Raw genomic sequence first — 11,496 nt, 5'->3', positions numbered from 1 at the left:
GATCATTTAAACATTACAAAAACAGTTGAGTCAATAAAAGTATAAATAAAGTGAAAGCAATAAATCATTCTCAACTCGTCATACCTCACTCTGCATGTTTATAGTCTTTAAAATTACCTTTCTGATTCTATTTATATGGAAATACCAATAATTAGAAGTTTGTAGCTCGAGGAAAATAATCCATCTATTCTCTAAACCACAAACCCTGTTCAGTTTCGGCTGAAGTCTTTCCCAACACATGCTGGGAAAGAGGCAGGGCTCATCCTGGAAAGGTCTCTTTATCTGTCACAGGGCTTACACACAATTAGACAGGCAAACATATTCACATGTACAGGCATTTTAGAGTTTCCAATTCACCTAATCTGCATGTCTTTGGAGGAGTCCAGGAGGCCAGATTGAAACCCTAGAAACCTTCTTACTGTGAGACGACAGTGACAGTAACTATTTCACATTAATTATTCAGTTTAACATCTAAAAGAACGTTCATTGTAAGGTATAACTGCAATGTGGACAAAACCTTTATATCTCAAGGGAAAGTTCTTGCTGTTTCCTAGTTTCTCACTTCCACACGGGGAGTGTCCCAGTGCAACCACCGAGCAGCTTCCCTGGGTGTTCGCTCAGCATTACTCATTCACTTTTCCCGTCCACAGTTTACCAGAGGATTTGTACTGGCAACCACAAAACCAATCCTGAGTAACACATATACACAAAAAAAAAACACGATTCCATGACAAAAAAATAATCATACAGTTGAGGTGAAGATACCACAATGGACTAATAAACCATCTATGTTCAAATTAAAATGTTCTAAAATGAATATGGAAAAATGAAAACCCAAACTAAGGTTGAAGGAGACGCACAACCAAATACCTCAGTTACCTAGAGACGACTAACAAACCACACAAGGGCAATCATGTCATTAACCAAGGCAGCCTCTGCATGAGTGGGTTGATTTGCCAATTTTTCTTGCTGAAAAGCGTGTTCTTGAAAATGAAACACCTCCTCAGTAATTTAGGGGGAAACAATATTATAATAGATTTATTCCCTTAAGGATCGTTCACTGGAGTCAATGATGTGCAACTTAAGGAACTACATTACCCACGGTTTCCTGTCAGATTGATCCCATCCAGACATGGCTGTAGCAGATTCACATGGGTTTTAAAATGGCTGCGGACTGTGGTGATCCTGGCGAAAAACCACCAGACGTTTCCAGGTAGCTCCAGTCCCACGTGAAAAGGGCTTAATGTCACTTTGTTCCCGGCTGCTCAATGCAACGTGGAGCACCAGCCCTCTGTTCTGTTTAGTCTACAGACCTCCACTTTGTTAGTTTGTTGAAGTAGCAGACTGACAAGATGTGACCTGACCCCGCTAGATTTCCATACAGGAGGGAAGCTGCCATCTTGTCTTACAACGTCAATGTTTATCAACCTTTGCTACCGCTCCCTCGAGAACCCCCGGCTCTCACACCGGCTCTTATTTCCTGCTTTGGGAGCAAAAAAAAAAAAAAAAAGAAAACCCGGGGAGGGGGACGATGGCTTTCCATGGGAGCTGGAATACGGTCTTGACATACAAGTGCAGGGAAAGTTTTCACAGATCTGGTATTTCTGTTTTTATAGTAGTTGTTATGCTACGCAGATCCAAGGTCCTACATGAGAACGATCTCCCATCAGGCCTCATATTCACCATGACTCTCTTTTCATTGACGTCTTTGTAAGAGCTACCAATCTATGACTAAAAAAACAACCAAGAAACTCAACCTCTGACTACAAAAGCACTGACATCAGTGAAAACCAACAACAACGAAGGCCATTCAACCACCACAAAGGATGAACTAGTCAATGAGGACAAGGGATCCAAAGAGAGACACTCAAAGAGAAAATGTTTTGACATCGGCCCTTCTGTAACCAAGCATTTGCGGAATAGATAAAGCACAATGAAAACCACTTCAATGACAATGTTACAGAATATTGCAGCAAATTACAAGATGCATGTAAAGTTAACTATACGGGAGCTGTCCGTTCAGCACCACAAAACTACAACACAAGCAAAAATACAACAGTGAAAACAATATTCTTCAGTGAAATATATCTGAATCCGGGTTTAAATGTGCTTTCATGGCAGCGAGCAGCGGTAGAGGTTGGCGGCAGCTTTTTTAGCTTGTGTCACAGCTCGCCGTGTGACCATGGTAACCACAACAAACTACAACGAAGGAAAGACTACAGGAGCTGGTTTTACTGACCGGTGATAAGCGCTCGCTGTCTGAGAGTGTCATATGTTAAACTCATTGTAAAGCCAAAGAGATCAAATTTTGATTTGGGGCCATATATAAATAGGACTTAATTAACTTGATTATTTTTTATTTTTCTTACTGTTGCTTTCACCTAATAGCTTTATTACTTTAATACATTTTTTAGACCATTTACTAGTACCCAACCAATAAATCAGCCAGGCATATATGATGATCACTAAGTAACAAGAAATTACAGTAAGTACATGCCAAAGATATGTTTGAGATATTTTATTAACAGTTTTGCAATTATATACAGTAGTTTAGAGCACTAACAAGTATATTTTTACCTATAACATGTCACACTTACATACATACCGCTACTAATATACAGTACATACTGTATATTTATCACACTTCTTTAAAAAAGTAATTTTTCACCTCAAAAATCTAGTTATTTTGCAGTTTATTCAATTTTTGTAAAGATAGACCTGTAAAAAAAAGGTCTCCTTGATTTATTTGATTCCTAATTCTCAGAAAGCCTCAGTGTTCATTAAAACAGAGAAGTAAACAGATTGGTTCACCCAAATGACAAAAAAAAGTGTGCAAATAGTTTTGGTTTTATCTGGAATAGAAGTTTGTTTATGGTGCTCAAAGCTTTGAAATATGACAAATATGTGAAAACCTAGACAAATAAAACTGAAAGTATGATGATATTTTATATTTTTTGTGTGTGTCTGTGTGTGTGAGAGCTAAACCTTTAACAGTGATGGATGACATAACACATGACATAAACCTTTATTTACTAAATCACTAAATAAAAGCCTCAAATAAAGGAGGGAGTCCACTTTAGTTCACAGTTATGTTGTATTTGTGATGTAAAAACAAGCCAAAGAGGTGAGACCTTCTGACCTTTGACACCAAGCAGAACAGGGTTTGACCCGCGGCTCGAATAATGATTTGTTTACCTGCCAGAGTGAGACGTCAGCCACAGTCACAGATTTACCGTCAGTGTTAATCTGACTGGACAGTATCGGGTTAAACACTGAACTCTGACACCAAACCGAAGAGTTTGACCCAAATGTCAAACCAGGATCAGTTTCAGGTTGAACTTAGTTTCACACTGATGCTCAAACCAATTGTATGCTGCTTTTACAACATGTATTATTAAGAGAAAATCAACTAAAGTTTCACCTTCATATCCATATATATCATATTCATATTGAGAGCTGACCAGTACAATCACTCATCTGACGCTGGTTATGTCTTATGAAGGCAGTATTGTATCACACATGTATCAAACATCCTCGTATCTGACACTTTATGTAAATATTTAACTTCTTCAATTTCAGTATCATCCAATCTGTGTCAGAGCTTTCCTTCATCGACCAGAGCAGCTTTAATAAATGATGTAATCAGTCAAACTGCATCAGGCTGTCATGGTGGCCCAGTGTTTAAGACGTGCACCGTATTCTATAACGTCCCTGGTGACCTTTTTAACATGTCATTCCCGCTCTCTCTCCTCTCATTTCCTGTTACCTCTCTGGTACAACGTAGAATGAGGTGAAAATGCCCTTAAAATATTTTAAAATAACTTCATCATACCCATCAGATTAGAGGACACTGCCATAAATCAGTTTAACACATAAAATCATACATATACATGTAAGTAAACTGATTTTACACATCTAAGTGTGTTTGCAGGTGTTGTGGAGAACTCCTGGCTATGTAAGAAAAAAAAAAAGGTAGTATAATTATGTGTCTCCAGAGGGAGCTGTGTGAAATCTGATCAGTTGACTCAAGTGATGTCACTTGAGTCAGTGTCGGTTGGGGCTTAAGACTACAAGTATGAAGATGAAGAAAATCTGGAGGTGTGAAGTTAGAAAGACGTGCCAGACCTCTGTAGCTCCTTGTCTCTGCTGGAGGCTAGCAGCTCCAGGCTACGTTAGCCGCTACTAGCTGTACAGTTGTGTGAAACGAGTCGAGCTGCATTGTGGGTAATGTAGGCACCAGGTTTTAACAAAGAAGAGGGATACGTGGAATCAAAAAGATGATATTTCTGGTTCTGCTGCATCGATTTGAATCCTTTTTTAAAGCTGTCCATTGTGAGTCAGACATTGTTATAGTAATGCATTGCTAAGTCAGTTTCTTACATAGAGTCACATAAAAACTAATATATAAAAGCTATATTATTATTATTATCATTATCATCATTATCACTAAACTGTGTGTTTGTCTGTTGTCATTTTTTTTTCTTGTGCGTTGAATGTTTGATTCTCGATGACCGTAACTACTGCTGCATAGTTATTGTGTCTTTTTAATCATCAAATAAAGTCAATCAGACTGTAACAATGCACAGAATACACAAACACACACACACACACACACACACACACACACACACACTGTCTCCTGCTATCTGTTGGCTCAGCTGCTGAGGAGAGATCTGCAGACAGAGAAGAAGTGTGTGTGTGAGCGTCGTGGTGACCAGACAGTTAGCATCCAGTCAGGATTAGACTGTCGCTACGGGATTAAGCCGCTCACACACACCGGACACTAACACACATAGAAGAACACCTATTCACACATGTTGCCGTGTCCTCTCGAACACACTGGCGATGGTATTTATATATATATATTCACTTATAACCGATCTTCAGTCACACACACGTTTCTCTCCTGCACTTATTTTTCTTTTACAAGTGCACTACTTAGATACAGACACACCCTAAACCCCAACGTTTCTTTCATGTCTGACTGTAAAACCTTCTGCAGGGTGCGTGTGAGTGATAGAGAGAACGTTTGCATGTCAATGTGTAAATTTGCAGTTTGCGGTCACCTGTTTGTGTGGTTTGTGCTCGCAAATGATTCGCTCTCACTTGTTCCATACGTGCAGATACATTTAGTCTGTGTGTGTGTGTGTTGTTGTTGTTGAGACGGAACAAGTATGTTCATGTTTATATTTATGTAGCAGACGTGCAGCCGGTCGACTCTGTGTGAAACCCCTGCCCACGTTTATGGTTACAGTTTTGAGGTGATGTGGTTATTTAGATTTATTTGTGTCTGGTTCGGTGGCGAGAGACAGCTACGTTAAAGCTGCATCTACGGAGCAGAACAAATTTTCCCTTATCTGCCTTTTAACTTCTTGTCTGTCTGCTGCTTCATTTCACTTGTTGCAAACGAAGCAGCACAACTCTTCTCCGCTCCACCGTGCTTTATTCACCATAAATAAAGCATGAATGAAGCATGGTGCACTGGAGAAGAGTTGTGCAATGTGTTTTAATCTTGATGGACTTGCACTGAAGCTCAAACTCGCTGTGTGTGCATCCTCAAACTAGAAAGTTGTCCGATAACTTTCCTTTATGTTTTGTACTCAACTTATTTACTAGATGAATTTCAGGTGTCTGCATCATCAAAGGTGGAAATTAACAAAAAACTTCTAGAGCAAAATACAAAATAAAATAGTAAATCTTGTCATTGTGCAACCTGCATTATCAAAAATGAAATTGTTTCAGTCGGTGGCACCCGTCTGCCTGCCACACACACTCAACCTGACTCTCTCTCTCTCTCTCTCTTTAAGCCCTAGACGATGAGCCGTCTGATTAGAAGTTCTCTCTGGAGTCAGTGAACACACACACACACTTTTATGGAGCAGCCTGCAGTCTCCATGTACATGCATAGACAGACAAATTCACACATGTAGACACATGCAGACACTTTAAGGACTCTTCTTGGTCTACAGTCTCCACACACACACACACACACACACACACACACACACACACAGAGGGAGATACCAGGCTGTAGTCTCCAGTCTCTAAACCCTCTTCGTTCCCATAGAGATAAGAAGTGCGTCTCATTGTTGGCAGACAACAGTCCCGTTATCATCTTATCACATAGCCAGTCCAATCTGGAGGAGGCGGGGTTGCAGAGAGTGTGTGTGTGGTGTGTGTGTGTGTGTGTTTGGCAGGGGTGGGGGGCGTACTTTAGTTAAGTGGGGGTCCTTTGTCATGCAACAGGTGCTGTTGTCGCTCAGTTTGTCTTGATGCTAAAGACCTTTGAAGAACAAAACGCAGCTGACGGCGCAGACGTCAGTTAATCCTCGTTCTCACTCCTGATGAACTGACTCACAATGTGACGACCCGTGTGAAGTCGTGGTTTGTTAAGACAACAAGTGGCTCGTTAAAACCGCGACCCCTGTCAGGGCAGTCTGTCTTTTAGAGAGAGCCAGAGTACATCCACAATAAGCTGCTCTTCATTTCCGCCCTCCATCCGGAATAAAACTGAGCCAATATCCTCCAAAAACGGAGCTTTTCCTGCCTGGTGTTACAGTGTGTACGAGGGGAAACAGAGCTTTGCTAAATGATGATTTAAGCTGCTGTAAGAAGACGACCTTTAGTTGCTTCTAACTTTCTCTGTGATCAATTAATTTATGCCAGTATAGCCAAATACACAGCAGTTTTGTTGTTCGCCAACTGATGAGAGAATGAAGAAGAGATTTAGCCGTGTGATGCTGCTCAGGTGTTTCACGGTGGACAGAAGTCTCTAAAATGACCTGGTGTGGATGCCAGTCATTTTTACACTAAAAACAGCATTTTAAGTGACACAGTGTAGATGTAGTCTGAGAAAATGTCCACACAAAGCCAGGCAACATCAGAGTATAAGACAGTGATTTGATACCTGTTAACCTGCAGTCGCTCATAAGCTGCTGATCAAATCTCTATTTATGATCATAAAGTTTTCAGACAGAATCACATGAATACCGGTTATGATCAGCTGATTAGTTGTGCTGTGTGATCGGCTATACTGACGTTTAAAACGAGTGATCACAAGAGGAAATTAGAGGCGACAAAATTACTGCCACACACCCCGACTGTGACCAGGCAGCTCTGTTTTCCCCACAAACACTAAAATACATTTTAACATTTATCCACCGAACATGGTGAATGTCCAAAAACTCAATTTTTGGTTGAGAAAAATATGATCCAAAACGGAGAAAAAAGGATGCATTTTTAAATTTAAGTGACTCTCACTCTTAATACTGATATACTTAAGATATTAGAAAGTAAGCAAATTTTATTTATACAGCACTACTAAAACCTCTGATAGAGGCTACTAATAGTGTGTTTCTGACCTGCTTGTGTACAGTTACAAGAAATTAATTGTATCAGATTTTCACTATAACATAGTCTCAACATGAGACGTGGTGTTGAAAGTGTGTCCTCACTGAGTCAGCTAAATCAGAAAATGCACAACTTTATCTCTTTTTTTTTGACATTCTGTCCACACAGAGCCAGTTCACACCAGACAATGGAAGGTTGTTTCTCCAGATCGGATAAATCTGAAACCGCTGGCGTCGCATTTAAGTGTGCATGAAGACAGCTTTTTGAAAATGATGGTACTTGACTGCTCAGACACAATATGAATGCCAATGTAGACAATCACACAGCAGAGGAAAATACCTGTAATCATGTTTATGTCACAAAACAGTGATTTGATCAACGTGCAGCCTGGATAACAGCTAGCATTTATGAATCAATCGCTGTTTTATGTCTTTTCAGTTGTCTGACACCAAAAACTGAAAAATACTGAATGTAAATGAGATTCAGTGTGTGTGTAGAGGTGTTTGCATTAATCATCTCTTTCTTTCTCTTTCCTCATTCAGATAAAGACTCCAAAGAGAAGAAGGAGGTGTCCAGGGAGCCGTCAGAGGCCACCGTGAAAGAAGAAGCAGGAGGCGCTGAGGAGACGGTCAAAGAGGTGAAAAAGGAGAAGAAGGAGTCGTCCAAGGAGAAAAAGGAGTCGAAGAAGGATTCAAGCAAAGAGCCCAAAGAGGAGACAAAGAAGGAGTCCAAGAAGGAGTCCTCCTCCTCCAAGGAGAAGAAGGAGTCGTCAAAGGAGAAGAAGAAGGACAAGGACAAGGAAGGGAAGGAAGCCAGCAAGGAGTCGGGGGACAAGAAAGTGTCCAGGAAGTCGTCCGTAAAAGTGAAAGAGAAGAAGAAGGAGCCAGAGGCTGCGGAGGGCTGAACGGAGCAATAATCTCACATGATATGCATACAGACACATGTATAAACAAAACACAAGATACATGTCTAAATATCACAAACACATACACAAACAAGGGGGCTGGCACATATAAATATACATATATGTACAGTATATACAGTGGACATGTAAACATATACAGGCCCTATAACTCGACACCACACGTTCACATATGCAGTCTAAATATATATTTACATGTAAATATACTCAAGGCCGCACATCTCGGTAGCAAAGAAATTTCCTCTCAGACATGTATTTACATCGTCTAGTAATAGCAGATCCTCACACACACACACACACACAAACACACACACACACACACTCTCTATGTCTCTGTGCTGCTGCTGATGAACCACACCACATCTAGTAGTTTTTCGAGTGTGTGCACTGCGGTGAGGTTTGAGCCCACGGAGAGCGAGGAAAAACGCGAAATCCTCCTCCTCCTCCTCTCCTCAGACATTTTCGCTGACTCTCTCCTTCCCTCCTCCTCCTCCTCTTCTTCCTCCTCATCTTCTTCTTCTTCATCTCAGCAGCCTCAGCAGCAGTCGAACCCACAACCCTGCGTCCTCCTTAATCCCAGTCAGGCCCCAAACCACCCCCTTCGCCTACGCACGCTTCTGGATGTGACGTCAAAACTGCCCTCTCGCCCCCTCGCGTGGCACCAAGCCTCGCCAGAGCCCTCCCCCGCCTCGCCGCTAAGAATAAACCGCACGCCGTGTCCAGCTGCCCCGTTGCTTCCGGGTACATCTAGGCCACATCCTATAGCCACCACCACCACCACCACCACCTCCCCCTCTGACCTCCTCCGGTCAGTTTTGTTTTTTCATCTGGGACACTCAAGGACACGCGGCTGCTGATGGACACATATTTGGTGCTGCGGCGTCGAACCTGAGACTGTTTTTTTGTACGGTGGAAACCATCAGGGAGTTTCAGGAAGGAGAGGAGAGCCTGTAGGGAACTTCACCTCATCTTCAAGAACATTAGTAGAGATGTTTAGACATCACACGCACTCTTTAGGCTCTTATGTCGTCTGTTAGCAGCTCCGTACGATACGTTTTGATACGACACCGTAAGACGAACGTTACTGGTGCAAGAGGAGTCTCAAATAAAACACAGGTGTAGGTTTGAATAGAAACAAACAGAAGGTGCTAAAGGGTTGATCACTCAAATTACAACAGAAAAAAACATATTTTCCTACTTCTATCGGTATGTAGATAGTTTTTGGTTGATTTGTGCAGGTTCTGAGTAGCAAGTATAGAAAACTGTAAAGTACTGAAAGGACCGAATGTCAGATTTGTGGTTTACTTTCTCTTTCATCAGATATTTACTGATTTAAGTCCAAATTTTGCCAATTGTCGACTGTATTTTATTTAGGCAAAGTTCTTTATGGCTGGTTTGGTTACCATTTTAAAAAAAAAAAAGGAAGTTTGGGTGCTTCTTCAAGGATTCAAGAACCTTTATTGTCATCTCACCACAGTCACATTTATACTTTTTAGTTTCAAATGTTACCTGTGAGACATGAAATAGCGTTTCCTGGATTTGGTGAAAAAGTTATTTTCAATAGAAAAATGGGGTTTTGTAGAAAAACATGTTTACATTCCACAAAGTAATGTATGGAAATAGTCTTATTGACATTAGCACTGAAAAAATTCAGCCCCTAATTGTGAGATATTTACCTGCCTCCATCCCAGTAGACTGGAGGTGAATGGGATTGTATTTGTGGTGGTTAAATGATTGAACGGTTGCACTTCTTTCCAGAAACAGTGTCCACCCTGTCGATTGATTCGTTAGAGACCATTTCATCTGCAGAAAGAAAGCTCCAATGAAAACAAATCAGTCTGTGTTTTGTCCAGTTAAACAGCAACACAGTTTTTTTGGAAAGAAACTGTTTTATCAAATGTAATTTTGTTATGTTTGGAGGCAGAAATCTCAAAACTTAGACAAACAATTTTACTGTGTGTACAAGTTTGCAAGACAGCGTACTGTCCGTGCAGAATATCATAACAACTTTATTAGTAAACTTGAAAATTAATCAGGAGCTTTAAAAGAATCCAGATGTCACAATTTCATCAAAAAGCCATTAGAGGTGTTTTCTTTCGAGATGAATTCACCACAAAATGATTAACGGCACAAAATCGAGACACATTTTGGACACATACATGCACCTGGAACAGTTTTAAAGATTGAATGGTGTAGATTTTTTTTTTTCTTTTTTCAGGGTAGAAATGTAAGGCTCACACACACAAACACACACACACACACACACAGAAGTTTAGGAGCTTTGAGCTGTTTTTATTCCAGACATGAAGCTTATAGACTTTAGCCATAGATGCTGTGCCAGTTTAACCATTGACAATCCCAGCAGCTCTGCACTGCACGTCAATCCTGCTCCATGTTCAGCCTCAGCCCTTCTGTCCACTGGGAAACTAGTTTGGCTGTATTTTAGTGTTTTTAATATTTAAATATTCAGAGCTTTTATCACGTCATAGTTTGAGCTGTGATAACGGAGGATGGTGATGTAATAAAGGTTCCCATTGGACACAAGGTACCACATGTTGTTCTCTCAGAATACGTTGAATGTTTGTAATATAGAGTAGGTTTTGTACTGTTGTATTAGCTGTTCACATGTACCAGGCTCCTGTTCTGAGTCTGCCTCTTATAGCCACAATTCATTCCAAAAAAAATACGATGTTCTGCACTTCAAAACAACAGATCTTTGAAAATATTGATTATTGTGCAGCTTCAAGAAGATCCCCCGACCGAGACGTTTGAGAATGAAAGTTTATTTATGAAACATTTAGTAATAAAAGTAATCTACTGTAAGTAACCAAAAGCCTTCAGTTAGTGTTTTATTGTCATTTTGTTTATTGTAACAGTTATTTGGAAAAAAGTACCTCATATTTTCTCGTCTGTCTTTGTTCTGTTTGTGTGGATGGAAACGATTATAATTCAAACAGCTGCAAGACAAATAACCTGCTGATTTTTACCAAAAGACGTCGTCTGCCAGTTTAAGTTCCTTCCAGATTGAAAGTCAGCTGATGAACTGGGAGCAGTTCTGCACTCGGTCGTCTTCCTTCTGCACCGATGCTGAAGATGTAAGTAGATGTAATAATTTGCTTTAGTGGGAACACGTATCGCATCAACGTATTGTCAAGCTCATACATGTGTGTCCCAATGCAACTCTGCCTCCTAGAAATATGTTTTTATACATCTAAACTCAAACA

At 40.5% G+C, this 11,496-nt stretch overlaps 1 protein-coding gene across 1 annotated transcript in view; it reads left to right on the top strand.

The window, feature by feature from the left end:
• The window catches only part of bbs9 (Bardet-Biedl syndrome 9), a 195,321-nt gene extending 184,224 nt beyond the window's left edge, over positions 1 to 11,097 (top strand). Inside the window, exon 22 of the mRNA XM_042425159.1 lies at positions 7,893 to 11,097. Coding sequence (XP_042281093.1) covers positions 7,893 to 8,254 — 362 coding nt within the window. The 3' untranslated portion in view covers positions 8,255 to 11,097. The remainder of the gene's footprint in view (positions 1 to 7,892) is intronic.
• Positions 11,098 to 11,496: the final 399 nt, after the last annotated feature.

This window comes from Thunnus maccoyii, chromosome 10 (assembly GCF_910596095.1).
Source record: "Thunnus maccoyii chromosome 10, fThuMac1.1, whole genome shotgun sequence".
NCBI lineage: Eukaryota > Metazoa > Chordata > Actinopteri > Scombriformes > Scombridae > Thunnus > Thunnus maccoyii.
The sequence above is the reverse complement of the archived record's forward strand: the minus strand, read 5'-3'. Positions and strand labels throughout refer to the sequence as shown.